We start from the raw sequence: 15,620 nt of genomic DNA, 5'->3' as shown, positions 1-15,620 counted from the left end.
AGCTGCCTGGAGAGCTGCTTTGGCCGCCGCCGCACCCTCGTCAACCAAGGCCCGGAACTCCTTCCTGTCCTTGTCCTGAAGGAGGGGTTCAAACTTTGGGAGGGACCCCCACAGATTAAAATCATAGCGGCTCAGTAGCGCCTGGTGGTTAGCCACTCTGAGCTGGAAACTCGCCGAGGAATAAACCTTTTTTCCAAAGTTATCAAGTCTCCGAGCGTCCTTGTCCTTGAGTATGGGCGCGGGCTGGCCATGCCGCTCACGGTGGTGAACGGACTCTACCACCAGAGAGTTCAGAGCCGGGTGGGTATAGAGGTATTCGTCCCCCTTTGCGGGCACAAAATACTTCCCCTCGGCCTTCTTAGAAATGGGCCCCAGAGAGGCCGGGGTCTGCCAAAGGCCAGTGGAAATATTGACCACCCCTTGGTGCAGAGGAAGGGCCACACGGCCCGGTGCCGGAGAGGTCAGGACATTGAATAAAGTATCCAAGGACTCCTCCATCTCCTCAGCCTGGAGCTGGAGGTTCGACGCCACCCTTCTAAGTAGCTCCTGGTGAGCCTTAAAGTCCTCCTGAGAGACGAGAGGTGGCACCGCAATGGACTCGTCCGACGCCGAGGAGGCAGCTGGGACGGTGCCTTCAACGTCCGGTGGCACCGGCGGCTCGAACTCTGGACCCGGGCCCGGGGTCGGTGCCGGTGGTTCGGTGCCCGCGACCTGGTCACGGTGCCGAGCCGGAGATGCCAAGTGGGCGTGAGAGGCTCCAGCCACGGAGCGGGGTCTTGGCGGTGCGGGTGCTTGGGGCCACGGTGCCCACTGGCACCATTGTCCTTGCCAGGGAACCCCCTGCCACTGAGACGCGTGGGGGCCCAGCAGAGCCGCTTGGTCCTGCGGTGCAGAGCGGCCCGGAGAAGGGCGGCTGGGTGCCGACGCCGAGGTCCTGGACGACTGCACGGTGCCGTACGATCAACTGGAACGGTCCCGGTCATAACGTCTCCTGCCCCGAGATTTTGACCTCGATGACGAGGACAGGTAGATCTCCAAGGAGCTGTCTCTCAACTCCCTTCGGCGACCGTGGCTACGATGCCGCGGTGCCGGGGACTCCCGGGACGCACTCCGAGCGTGGCGTCTATCGCGGCGGGTGCTGGCGTAAGAATGCTGGTGCCGTTGGCGCCGAGACCTGTTCCTCTCACTCTGGCTCAAAGAGGAGCAGCGTCGCCTCTTGTCCCGGCGTCTACAGTCCCTGCGATCAGAGGAGTCAAACTCACTCCCAGAAGACCCGGCCCGCAGGGTGGAAGTGTGTCGCGGGCTTCGGGCCGGCCCTTCAACCCGGGAAGGCACCTCGATCTCTGACACATCCGGGGTGGGCTGATGTGCGCCCAAGGGCGGCTTCCCTCGGGACTGGGGGCCCAACTGAAGTGGCGCTCCCGGCACTGGTAGGGCTAAGATGTCACGCGCGGCTTGGGCTGCCTCTGGCATCGAAGGCATCCGCACTTTGGGAGACGCTTGCGCGGATGGGACCGGACTACTCCACTCAGCCCGAGTTGGAGGTCTAGGTCCCGACGGGGATTGTGGGCTGCCCAGCTCGGGTCTGGCCTCACCCCGTTCTTTCTCCCGGCGCCGCTGAGTCTTTCCCTGCTTCTTAGCTAGGGATGGTGCCGACTAGTAGACGGTGCCTCACTACGCACCGAAGACGCGGTGCCCGGGGTGGGGTCGGGTCGACGCGCCGGTGCCGGGGCTAGTGCTGACTTCATCAGAAGTGCCCGGAGTCGGATCTCACGCTCTCATTTTGTCCGGGGCTTGAAAGAGCGGCAGATTTTGCAACGCTCACTAATGTGAGCCTCGCCCAAACAGCAAAGACACTGGGAGTGCAGATCGCTTCTGGGCACAGAATTGCGACAAGAGTCGCACGACTTGAAGCCTGGACCATGGGGCATGCCCCGAGCCAGGCTAAGAACTAGAGAAAGTGTTCACACTCGAACTGGATACCACTAAGGATAGAAGCACTGCAGCCAAAGCTGGAGCAGAAGTTCCGACTACCTTCACTGGCGGCAAGAAGGAACCGAGGGTGGGGGGAGCACACAGCCCCCTTTATGGCGCGATATAGAGGCGCCACTCCAGGGGTCGCAGCGGTGCTCCCCCACTACGGGTACTGCTAAGAGGAAAACTTCCGGCACCGGTGCACGTGGCGAGCACGCACACCTATAGTGGAATACACATGAGCAATCACTCGAAGAACTTTTTCATATCATGGTCTCACTTGAATACAAGAGGTACCATTACTGTTAACTCCAATTGGGTAACAGATGTAAGAAAGCACATACTGCATTTGCCAATATCCAAATGTTGTAGCCTTAAAAAGTCAAATTTTAATGCTGATCCCAGCAGAAATAAAATTTCATTATATTGGCAGCCTCTGGTTTCATCAGAGCCATTTTAGGATCTGTTGAGATTCTCCTTATAACCAATCAGAAAGAGTAATTCCTCACCTGAGAGATTCTGGCAGATTCTCCTGTGAAATACTAGCCACCAGCCTTTGGAATACATGGAAAAGTTCCACCTTACAGATCCGGGACCTAATAGGAAGAGGAAACTGAATTCAAATCATCAGCTGTAGGATAAATAAAACAGCAGTTTTGCTGTGGACACCTGTCTCATTAGGCCTACAGCAATGAGAGATAATTTGCTCCTTCCCTCAATTATAAATGCTTTGCCTAGAATAATCTTACAAATGACTAGCCACCTCCCAGAGTCTTGTACATCTAGAATTGCTCTCAGGGAGAAGAAGAGGATGACACAAGAAAGGAACTTTTAAACAAATGCACTTTTGTTTGTTTGTAAAACCTTAAAGAGTTTTGCAAATGAGGTTGATATGTTGGAGCACATGGTCCCCTGCTTCCATTCTATGCCTTGTGGAGGTGACAGTAACTACCTTCACTTACTGGAAAAGTCTGGTTAGTTATAAACACTATCTTGTATGAATTTTTTTACGGCGTTTACAAAGTTATTCCCTGTTCAAACCACAAAATGGTGGTAATTTTATAAATATTTAGAAAGAGGCCATAAAGATAAAATACAACTACAATTAACAGTTCTGTAGGTTTCTGAGATAATTTAGAATTGGTTTTCTAATTATAGTTTTAAATTTTCAAATAATGAGTTTGCTAGAGAAGTGAAAGGAGTGAAATGATGAGAAAGGAAGGGTCATGGAAAGCCAAAAGGGAGAGGTAATCATTCACAGAATCGCCGTAGAACAGCCGTAGGCTAGTGTACCCTGACAAAGACAGCAGTGGGATACTACAGAAAAGTGAATCAGAATTTTGTATCAGGAGCATTTTCTGGCCTCTCTCTTTCTGGCTGTGTTCAGCAGTGGCATGGGAATCTGGAATGGTATGCTTACCTTTACAATTCACATTAGCACAGCCCAGACAAAGACCCTTTGTTAATTTCTTGAATGATGTAAAGGGATCCGTAATGATTTAACTTCTGCTGCTCCATCCGAGCTCCCCACTCTCCTTTCCCTTCACTTGAAGTGATACACTGATAAAGAGCTACATTGTCCAAGAAGCAAGCTGTAAAGCCATCCTAGCCAGTACTATGTCAGACTGCAGAGGGGACATTTCAATATACCCACAGCGTCCTGTGCAAGAGACTGTGCCCCTGCCAGCCCACATCCATCTCAGAGACAAGGGGCTCAGCACCAAACATCAAGCAAGAGAACAACCCACAAGACTTTGACAGAACTGCCAACAATTACATTATTTATCATGAATAAAAACCCTCAATAAGACAGATGGGGACAAAGGGGAAGGGGATAAAAATCCTGCCCTGCCTCACAGGGATGCCAGGCAGACACACTCATTACTGGCTGCGAGGCACTCGGACGGTATAGTGGTGCGACATCAAAAGGCCCATCAGTAAATAAGGAAAGTGAGTGCCATTTGAAAATGATTATTTATAAGGAAGGCCTAGAAGGTGGAGTTTGTTAAATAGGTTTTTTCCTGACAATTTTTTAACCTTAGAAATAGCAGGAATATCAAGTCTTCTCTTCCCTGTTTTTGCTAGAAGACTTTTTGGAGAACCCAGGAAAGTAGAATGGGGAATGCCTTCAGCCTTAAATGAATGCTTAGAATATTGAGCCTTTAACAAAGATATTTTATTCTGTTTAGTGGTTTGGTTAATTTTTATTAACAAAAGCCAAAAAAAAAAAAAAAAAAAAAAAAAAAAAAAAAAGACTGTATAAAACTGCTTCCTCCTTCAGTTAATCAGGTTTCACTTCCTTGCTATCTGTTATGTCGTAATCCTAAATGCCATAAAGAGCCAATTATATAATTTTAGCAATAATAGTGATCCATAAAGTCTTCCAGGAAAAACAGTAGACAAGACATGAATTTTTAATGTAACAAACTAAGCCTTTACGTTAGAAAATAAACTTTTGAGCTTTAGTCACAAAGAAAGAAAAGGGTATACACCCCTTTGCAGGTCAATCAACACTGGATTTTTTTTTTCAAATGTGTTAAATTAGTGCAAATGAAGAGAGTCCTACTTAGCCACAGAACAGATATAGTATGGAGCACAGTCTTGTAAGCTTCCCTCACACCATCCATCAGCTCACCCGTTCAGGATGAGAGGTTAATTCAACCTCCATAGTCCATTCAGTTCTTGGCCTCTCTGGTCTGACTTTATTGCAATTATATAAAGTGCACTTATCCACAGTTCTAGGAGCAGGTATTATTATTTAACATGTTTATTACGGCAGTGCCTAAGGGCCCACCAAGAACAGGACCAGGCACTGTACAAATACAGAGTAGCAGACAGTCCCTGCCCTGAAGAACTTACAGTGTAACTAGACCAGACAGACACAGGGTGGGGGAAGGAATAGAACACACCAGCAGAGTGAGCAATGTGATGACAACAAACAGCATGCTAGTTCCACTTTTGGGGAGGAACGGGGAGGAAGGCAGATGGGGGGCTACTTAAGAGGAGATAAGCTAAAGGGAAGGGGAATGAGGGGGACAGGGCAGGGGAGAAGAGGGTCAGATGTAGAGTGAAGATGAGGTGAGGAGACTGAGGGAGGGATGGAACAAGCAGCCAATCAGCACAGAGCAGGAAGAGTCCAATGAAAATTGCAGAAAGATCTAAGGATCCATAGGTCCAAAAGGTTCCTGGTTCTGCTCCCATGGGCTAGTGTCTCTGGCTGGTACCTCTCACTGTACAAACAAACAATTTGTACAAAATGTACAAACAATGTACAAAAATACTTACAAAAATCAAATAGGATCATCTATATTAATTAATATTCTCCCAAATACCACACTTAAGTTATAAAGCTCTTGGTCCTCCTGTTCCTAGAGAGGAGCTGGAAACATTGTACAGTGGGCTTTTAATAAAGGTAAACAGCAGTTCTAAGTCAAGGAGATTTTTCTCCTACTCTCCTTCCGTAAGACTAAATCTAGGATTCTCCTCCCCATCACCTCGCTCACTACTGCTCAGTTCCCAGCTGATTGGAAAACAGACAGGCCATGCAAGGCACCAGTTAATGGACTGGTGATGTGGACACCTGACTACAGTACCAGAACACGGCCAAGACCGCCAACTATTTTCCCATTTATCTGCCTGGTGGGTTTTGCCTACATGCTCAGGGTCTAACTGATCACGATATTTGGGATCAGGAAGGAATTTTCCTTCAGGTCAGATTGGCTGAGACCCTGGGGGCTTTTCAACTTCCTCTGCAGCCTCAGTCAGAGGTCATGTGCAGGTTTAAACTAGTGTAAATGGTGAATTCTCTATAACTTTAAGTCTTTAAACCATGATTTGAAGACTTCAGTAACTCGGTTAGAAGTCTATTTCAGGCGTGGGTGAGGTTCTGTGGCCTGCACTGTACAGGAGGTCAGACTAGATTATCATGATGGTCCCTTCTAACCTTAAAGTCTATGAGTCTACTTTCAAACAGGCTACTGAACAAGCTACAACTTTTGGTCATCACTCACCTGAACTGGAATTGAACCAGCAACCCACAGGCAAAAGTCTCTATATCCCATCATCAATTCTGAGCTATCACATCCCACCTTATCAGCATTTTCGATATGTCAATCCCCAGACACGTTCATATTACAGAAACCAGCAGTCTCGTCCACAGTAGTGCAATTTTTCAGAAGTTTTTCGAAGAGACATTATTAAGGGCACAAGAGCAAACTATCACACTGCATAGGAAAGATAGGAAGTATGGCAAGAGACCAACCTGGCTTAACCAGGAGATCTTCAATGATCTAAAACTCAAAAAGAGTCCTACAAAAAGTGGAAACTCAGTCAAATTACAAAGGATGAATATAAACAAACAACACAAGTATGTAGGGACAAAATTAAAAAAGCCAAGGAACAAAACGAGATCAAACTAGCTAGGGACATAAAAGGAAACAAGAAAACGTTCTACAAATACATTAGAATCAAGAGGAAGACCAAGGACAGAGTAGGCCTGATACTCAATGAGGGAGAAAAGACAATAACAGAAAATGTGGAAATGGCAGAGGGGCTTAATGACTTCTTTGTTTCGGTTTTCACCAAGAAGGGTGGTGGCAATTGGTCATCTAACATGGTGACTCCCAGTGAAAATGAGGTAGGATCAGAGTCTAAAATACGGAAAGAACAAGTCAAAAATTACTTAGACAAGTTAGATGTCTTCAAATCACCAGGGCCTGATGAAATGCATCCTAGAATACTCAAGGAGCTGACTGAGGAGATATCTGAGCCATTAGCAATTATCTTTGAAAAGTCATGGAAGATGGGAGACATTCCAGAAGACTGGAAAAGGGCAAATATAGTGCCTATCTATAAAAAGGGAAACAAAGACAACCCGGGGAATTACAGACCAGTCAGTTTAACTTCTGTACCCGTGTCAAACCAACCTGATAGCTTTCTTTGACAGGGTAACAAGCCTTGTAGATAGGGGTGAAGCGGTAGATGTGGTATATCTTGACTTTAGTAAGGTTTTTGATACTGACTCGCATGACCTTCTCATAAACAAACAAAGGAAATACAACCTAGATTCAGTTACTATAAGGTGGGTGCAAAACTGGTTGGAAAATCGTTCCCAGAGAGTAATCATCAGTGGTTCACAGACATGCTGGAAGGGCATAATGAGTGGGGTCCCACGGGGATCGGTTCTGGGTCCGGTTCTGTTCAATCTCTTCATCAATGATTTAGATAATGGCATACAGAGTACACTTATAAAGTCTGCGGATGATACCAAGCTGGGAGGGATTGCAAGTGCTTTGGAGGATAGGATTAAAATTCAAAATGATCTGGACAAACTGGAGAAATGGTCTGAAGTAAATAGGATAAATTTAATAAGGACAAATGCAAAGTACTCCACTTAGGAAGGAACAATCAGTTGCACACATACAAAATGGAAAATGACTGCCTAGGTAGGAGTACTGCAGAAAGGGATCTGGGGGTCATAGTGGATCACAAGCTAAATATGAGTCAACAGTGTAATGCTGTTGCAAAAAAAGCAAACATAATTCTGGGATGTGTTAGCAGGAGTATTGTAAGCAAGACACAAGAAGTAATTCTTCCACTCTACTCCACGCTGATTAGGCCTCAACTGGAGTATTGTGTCCAATTCTGGGTGCCACATTTCAGGAAATATATGGAGAAATTGGAGAAAGTCCACAGAAGAGCAACAAAAATGATTAAAGGTCTAGAAAACATGACCTATGAGGGAAGATTGAAAAAACTGGGTTTGTTTAGTCTGGAAAAGAGAAGACTGAGAGGGGACATGATAACAGTTTTCAAATACATAAATGGTTGTTACAAGGAGAGGGAGAAAAATTGTTGTTCTTAACCTCTGAGGATAGGACAAGAAGCAATGGGCTTAAATTGCAGCAAGGGCAGTTTAGATTGGACATTAGGAAAAACTTCCTAACTGTGAGAGTGGTTAAGCACTGGAATAAATGGCCTAGGGAGGCTGTGGGATCTCCATCATTGGGGATTTTTAAGAGCAGGTTGGACAAACACCTGTCAGGGATGGTCTAGATAATACTTAGTCCTGCCTTGAGTGCAGGGGACTGGACTAGATGACCTCTCGAGATCCCTTCCAGTTCTATGATTCTGGGATAATACCATAGGAAATTTTTCATTCCAAACTGGCCAGGACAGGACAAAACAGCAATCTCTTCTAAAATGTACAGCTTTGAGGACAGAGGCCAGCTTCCATTTTTGACATGTTAATGACCACAGAAGAGCAAGTGTCATAGGAAAAAGTAAGACAGAAGTGCTAGAAATAAACCACAAGTGTTCCAGCTTCCAATAAAGTCATTACACTTCACACAAAGCAGGCAGAAATAAGATTTGCAGCCTGCAAGGGAAAACACACATCTCAAATAAGTGCAACCAAAGAAATCAATTACTCCAACAATAAACGAAGCACTGGAACAATCCTCACCGAAAAGGGGGTGGCCACATGTGAAAATTCTATCAAATAACAGGCTCATCTCCTACCCAATAACCAGGATGGAGGCCACTGCCTTCTGCTAGGCAGAGAATGACAATTTAGTCTACATCATCAACAAAAGATTCTGGTTTCATTTAAAAATATCTCCCCTTGCTTTAATTATTAGAAAAATTCTATTAGGCAAAGGTAACAAGAAACATCCCAGTGAAGGGGCTAAGCCTATAAACACACAGATTCAACCTGCCCCGCCCCTACTCTCTATTCTGTGCAGTAGGAGCATGGTCTGGGATGGAACAAACGTGGGGATTTCTTCCCCATCGCATTACCCCCTAATGATGCCTGCAGTCCCTACACACCACACTCTATGTCAAAGTAAAACAGAGAGGGAAACATACATTGATAAGGATACACTCCCAGAGGGACATCACAAGCCCTTACTACTACCACACCTGGTCTGGCGACTTCCGATTCCTTTCTTTGTTGTTCCCTGCTTGAAGCCATTTGAGGTGACATCTAGAGGTTGCTCAGGGACAGCACTCCAGCTGATAGCTGGGGAAAAAAAGATCATGAACAAGGAGATTCTCAGCAGAAAATCACAACTCTCAATACTGCAAAACAAAAGGGTTTGTGATAACAATATACCACTACCCAGACTAATTCAGGTAAACTTAAATGAACATGCCACTAGCATTGTAATCTTTCCAGTCCCATCAGGGATGAGTCTGGAGTTTCATATAGAAACATTTTGATTAAACATTCCTTCCCTTCCCAATAACCCACTAGACTCCTGAAACAGACAAAAAATTAGAGATGGCAAAGACCAATCAAGTCATCTAGGGGCAGATTTTCAAAGGTATATAAGAACCTAAAGATGCTGACAGGCACCTAGTGGGATTTTCAGAAGCATCTATTTACATCTTTAGACACCTAAATACCTTTAACACCTGGCCCGTAGTCTCTCTTCTCCACAAGGCAGGAGAGTTCCCTTCAATACATTCTGTCATGTTTTGGCCAAACATATTTTAAGTGACCCAGACAACAAGGCTTCCCCTTGCTTTGCTTGAGATATTAGATTGCGGAATATTCCATCTCATGGCAAAAGTTTTGCATACTAGTCAGCTTATATTCTTGCTGCTGCCTCCCCCCACCCTAAACAATCCCTCAACCTTTTTCACACTTATACATTTCAAGTATCGGTAGACATATCCTTAAAAGTTATATCAGAAATTAGCGAATGAATAAAGGCTCAGTAGAAGAGCAGGGAAGAGCTGATATTTATCTATCCCTCTCCCCTATACTTTGTCTGTTTCTACTCATCTTAGATTGTAAGGTCTCTGGTACCAGGACTATATATTCTTATACGGGTTGAAAGTGCCTAGCACTGTGTGAGTGCTATTGTAATATAAATACATAAAAAACACTAACAATAATGTACCCAATTTATCATTGCATAGACTAACTACAGCTCCTTTATTCTCTCCTTACAAATCTCTACAGCCTCATGATAAGTTATTTTTGTTCGTCTCTGAATTCCCTCTTTTTTTCGGTCTTCCTGGTAACATGGCACAGGTGCAGTTGTATCAAGCAGCATATGGAGAACCCACTGCCGTTCAGCTCCATGATGCAATGCCTCTGTGGGAGCAGCTCAAAAGTGCAGTGTTTTTTTAGCTGCTGTATTGCACTGCAAAAAATTCTAGTCTGATTTGTAGTCCACTCCCACCTTGGGTCTCTTTCAGCATTATTGCCTCTAAGGTTCCTCTTGTACCTGTGTTTCAGATTATCTTTTCCCAGATGAAACAGCTGCATTTTTCCAAGAGAAATCTCATTTTGTTATTTCCTGGAAATGTTTCTAATCTCTCTCTGTTTTAGTTATTTCAAGTCCTTATCACCACAGTAGCTAAATATATTCCTCATTGGCATTTGCAATATCCTCCAATTTAGTGAATGTTATTAATATACTGTTTCTTTCCCATTCTACCCTACCAATGAAGTTGCTAAATAAGATCAGTCCTAACACAGAAATCTTTGGCAACCAAATGGCCAGAGGTGGTTTGTACAGTGCTGGCATGTCTTCAGCCCGTGAAGGACCTATTGCCACACCCAGAGTCTCTTTTCAGGTCAGTTTTATTTTCTAAACACAAGTAAAAAACAAAACAGTTCCCCAGCCCACGCTGGGCTACAGCTCCCAGGGGATTTTCCCTTTGCTTATCTCAGTCCCTCCTGCAGGATTCTTCCTTGCTCTTTTAACTGACCACCACCTCCCAGGGCTTGCCCCTCTCCCCTAACTCCGAAAAGGTTCCCCACTGCCTCCCCTCCCAGCAGACTCTCTGCTGTGCTCCCACTTCCTTACTGACAACCTCTCTCTTTATAGCCCCAGATGCTGCCCTGCCCTCTTAACTGGCCAAACTGGGAGCACCTGGACCTGCTTATTTAAGCACTCATCCAACCTGTGACATGGCTATTATTCTGTTTACAATCCTTCCACCAGTTTTCTTCATGTGTCAGTATTCCTAGACACATCTCCATTAAACATTCCAAGTCAATTTTCAGCTAAGCCAGAGAAGTACATGGTAGCAGATGGCACATGTGTATCCCACAGATGGAGAGAAACTGCATATTACACATGTGGTGGTGACATCCATGTAATACTTTGCAAAGGCATGAAAATAAACTGTGAAACCACGCAATGACCTGCTTAACTCACTCACTGCCACTGATAAATAAGGCAGACATCCCAGACTCATGCCAATAAAACTTTTACATCATACTATTTTGTACTCTCTCTCTATATATATATAGGAATCGCTAGCTGGTGTGGATCTGATCCAGTATGGCAACTCCTGCATTCCTACACCAACGAGAATGCATAACTAACTGAAACAAGGACATAGTCTTATTGATGTAAATTCCTCAGGGCACTGACCAAGTCTTTTACACATTCTGTGAAGTGTCTTCAGCACACTTCAGGAGCAGTATGAATAATTTAATATTAATCATAATTACTAATGATGATGAAGTCTTGGCATAAAAGCGGTCTCTTGCTACATAAAACCCTAAAGAGATAATGCTTCAGGAAAAATATACCAAAGTCATGCCATTTACTCTTTGGTCTCTGTAGGTATTTAAGGAATTGGTCCAAGTCACTCACCTGCACCACAAGGAACAAGCTTTGCTTTGCCATTAGCATGACCTGTCTGAATTGCATGGCGGCTATGTTTAAACTGAAGATTTGACTGCAACATTTTCACCTCCTGAACATGGAAACCATCAGGTAAAAATGAGATGTGCTGACACCTACAGTAGATATGGAGAAATGCAAGTCACTGAAAGTGATCCTTCAGCAGACTCCCAGTTATAATCCGGCAACCTCCACTTAATGAAACTGAAATGCTATGAAGTCAGAACAGATACAAGGAAATACTTTACCAAGCAACTTTTGTTTGATCTGTGGAACTCTGTGCCTCATGACATTGCTGAACCAAATAGCTTAGTAAAGCCTTATCTATAATAGAAAATTTCACCAATTTCATTTTAAAAGAGATCTAATTAAATTGGTGCAAACTCCTAATGTAGACAACTTAAGGTAAATCAAATAAGCAAGAGTTAAAAAGTTCAAATATGCACAATTTGCATCAGTTAGCTATCCTTGGAGACTAGGCATCCACCACTTGCATTGACAGACTATTCCACAATCTAATACAAACAACTTCCTAGTTAGGAGCTGTATCACATATTCTCGGAATAAAACCAGGAGTAATATAATTAAATTAAGAAAAGGACAAACCATATTCCTTATTTTAACATCTCTTATTTTGTAAGGTACAGAGCGAGTGAGGAAAGGTCTCCACCAGAATTCAGGCCTTGTGCATTTTGTAAATAAAATTATTTTCCTGGACTGTCTGGCATACACAGATTGGAACACAGTACCAGAAGAAACAATCTTAGATACATAGTATGTGTAAGTAAAAACTGTAGTATATTATATTATTCCTGCGGGAATTCTATGCCAAAAAAACAAAAATTCTGTGCACAATATTTTAAAATTCTGCAAATTTTATTTGTCAATAAATAAATGTAAAGGCTCCCGCATGATATGTGATCATCTAAGACTGTATCAGAATGCCGCTGCACAAAAAGGCAAAATTAAGGTAGCATAGCCAATCTTAATTTTGGCATTGCCAAACTTTTGAGAGCTTGATTTTACAACCTTAATGGTCTTCTAATGTATTTTTTTAATGACATTTCCTGGAGTTTGTAAAAAGAAAACTGAAGAAACAGAAATTTTATCATATAGAATTACACTGATCCCTGCATGGGCAATCAGCAGGTTCTGAACCCAGGACATTTAAATTCACAGCACAGACCTCTGCCAGGTAAATTAAAAGAGTAACTGATAGCAGTAGTATATTGTTATCCTTTATGTTTTAAAAGAAAATTTATATTTCTAAATTTGGCCTTCCCTGGTTTTGCTGGAGAGCCACTGTGGAGGCTCGAGTATGAATCATGTGCTCTGATAGCTTAACTGAAGGGAATCTGGATGGGTCTGAACCAAACAAAAACCCTAAATGTTCAATGGTCTTAAGAGTTAAACAGGTATTAACAAAAGCATCTTAAACAGTTTTAAACAGTCTGACTAAAAATCTTTCCCTCTCAACTGCTGCAGCACTAAGTCATGTGTGACACAATGTCACTGGATCTACAGTCACCAGGGAATCTTCCTGGGTAGACAAGTCCTGAATTTCAAATGTCAAAAGCAAGTAGGAAAAAACAACAACTTTATTTTGATAAAATTCTTGCAGGACGTTCTTTGTACCTCATTAAAAAAAAAATGAAAACCCAATATCAATCTCAGTAGGTCCCCTTTAAGAAGGGGCCAGAGCGACAGATTTGAGAGTACTGGGAGCAATATCAGAAGAAAAGGAACCATTGTTGGGATTGTCTATAATGTGAAAAGGAAGAGAGGAGAGAGAGAGCAGGGATCGAAGAGAAAAGGAGGTCATTTTCTTGAGGGACTGCATGATGATAGGGGGATTAGGATCAGATCAAAGGATTAAGAACAGCAAGAGTTAGAAACCCGAGAAGTGTTTCCTGGAGAACATCAAATTCTCATTATTGATTCATCAGGAGCAGTCACCTTCCCTCCAAGCCACACATGGCTGCTTTATCACTTTGATCTCTCTGCTGATTGTCTGACTGAGCACTGCAAACTTTCTAATACCCATGTCCCTACACCACACTGACAGGCATTGCTCTCCATGACTCAGTCTTGGTACACTCTTCCTGGTCTTCTATGGATCAAGTACCTTTCAATAACTGCTCTCCGCATGACCACTTGGCTATATGGGCATTTCCCCAGTACAACCGCTGAGAAATACACCGGGTGCTGTAGGAAATGCATCAGGAGGGCTCCTTGACAGCCCAGTACATTCCAGCGAGCTAGTTTATCACTGCAGGACATGGAGCAGGTCCTGTCTCCACGGCCTGGCTTCACTCGTAGTAACCCAACATGATGATATTCTACCCCAGGTCTCCGAGCATCATCCCTCTCTCCCAGCACACACTTTGCTCCGGTTCTATAAACATCCATCACTTTGGCTCCTATTAGTCCGGTCTCCTTAGCACACGTTAAGATCTCTCTTTGTCCATCTGTAATAAATTCAGAGCGGCTGGTATCTGTGTCTTGTATGTTTTGTTGATTGCCAGGAACATACTGAGCAGCTATTCTCTCAGTGACCTCACATGTAGAATCACTGATGACAGTTTTCATTCTCTTGGTCACATGATCACTTGCAGTTTCCTCTGTTTTCCTTTTATTTTCTGGACCCACAGGATCATGGTTGCCACTGCAATCTGCTGAATGCCTTGTTGGATCTTTTCTACTAACCAGCTCACAAGGCTGGTCCTCTGGTTTGGTCATTGGAATAATGGAGGCATCTCCACCTAGAAGAAAGGAAGTTACATTAGCACTGGCCTAGAAAGAGACTTCTGCTTCTCCTTGCCATTTAATGCAGACCCCTTCATAGATAAGGCAACCACCACGTGTTTTTAAAGGTTTGAACAAAAAAACAAAACAAAAAAAAAGTACCTGAAGTACCAGGGAGAATAACCTCTTCAAATGACACTGCACTGTACACCTCTACCCCGATATAAAGCGACCCGATATAACATGAATTTGGATATAACGCGGTAAAGCAGCGCTCTGGGGGGCGGGGCTGCGCACTCTGGCGGATCAAAGCAAGTTCGATATAACGCGGTTTCACCTATAACGCGGTAAGATTTTTTGGCTCCCGAGGACAGCGTTATATCGGGGTAGAGGTGTACTTTAATTAGACTTGAACGAGAATTCAGACATGGTTTACATTTAATTCAAGGAGCCCTCACACTCCTCCAGCAATGGACCTCACCCCTATCCTGAAGGAACCAACTCTGTTTCACGAGGTAAGAACCAAATTCAGGTTCCATATGCGTTCAGTCAGTGGGTACCTTCACTGTTCCATTAATTGACATGCAAAAAACTTTGTTAACCTGGAGTAAAGATTGCAGATGTTCACTATTTCCCTGTACTTCTCGTACCCTTCCACGATGGGAGATTTTCAGTTCCCAAAACTCAGCTGTTGACCAACCAGGAAATGAGGATTACAGTCCCCTTACAAGAAGATTAACATTACAAGAAACAAAACACAAAGGTTGGAAAGAGTTGGGACAAAGCTTTTGAAAATCTCACTCTAAAACTAACTACTCTAAGAAGTTAGCTGAAGTAATGAAAACACTAAGTTTCCTGTTAACACCAATGAGGAAAATATAACTTTCTTACTGAGCAATCTAGAACTCTGCAGAGGAAAGAGGAACAGGTGGAGTCATTTGTGGCAAGGACGTGGCTAGAATCAACTATCATGTTGAGGGGAATAGATGGAGTTGTGAACTGTTTGGGTGTTTCTGTTTGATAGAATATAGAAATTTCTGGAAGGTGGGCAGGATAGCTGATAAGATGACTATATTTAACTAAGCAACAGAGGGTCCTGTGGCACCTTTAAGACTAACAGAAGTATTGGGAGCATAAGCTTTCGTGGGTAAGAACCTCACTTCTTCAGATGCAAGAGCATCTGTTTTCATTCTCTTGGTCACATGATGCTCTTGCATCTGAAGAAGTGAGGTTCTTACCCACGAAAGCTTA

General features: G+C 43.8%; 1 protein-coding gene across 4 annotated transcripts in view; it reads right to left on the bottom strand.

The window, feature by feature from the left end:
* LOC113409391 (tRNA-specific adenosine deaminase 1-like) overlaps window positions 1-15,620 on the bottom strand; it is a 45,165-nt gene that overhangs the window by 7,957 nt on the left and 21,588 nt on the right. For 3 of the 4 annotated variants that reach the window (XM_026663242.1, XM_029914177.1, XM_029914178.1), the window contains 4 exons: window positions 13,750-14,386; window positions 11,595-11,740; window positions 8,896-8,995; window positions 2,484-2,570 (listed from right to left, as the gene is read on the bottom strand). In XM_026663242.1, the coding sequence (XP_026519027.1) occupies window positions 2,484-2,570; window positions 8,896-8,995; window positions 11,595-11,740; window positions 13,750-14,386 (970 nt within the window). The remainder of the gene's footprint in view (window positions 1-2,483; window positions 2,571-8,895; window positions 8,996-11,594; window positions 11,741-13,749; window positions 14,387-15,620) is intronic. The other variant, XM_026663243.1, reaches the window with a different exon arrangement.

This window comes from Terrapene carolina, unplaced genomic scaffold, assembly GCF_002925995.2.
Source record: "Terrapene carolina triunguis isolate 2854851 unplaced genomic scaffold, T_m_triunguis-2.0 Scaffold32922, whole genome shotgun sequence".
NCBI lineage: Eukaryota > Metazoa > Chordata > Testudines > Emydidae > Terrapene > Terrapene triunguis.
This window is presented reverse-complemented; position numbering and strand designations above follow the sequence as displayed.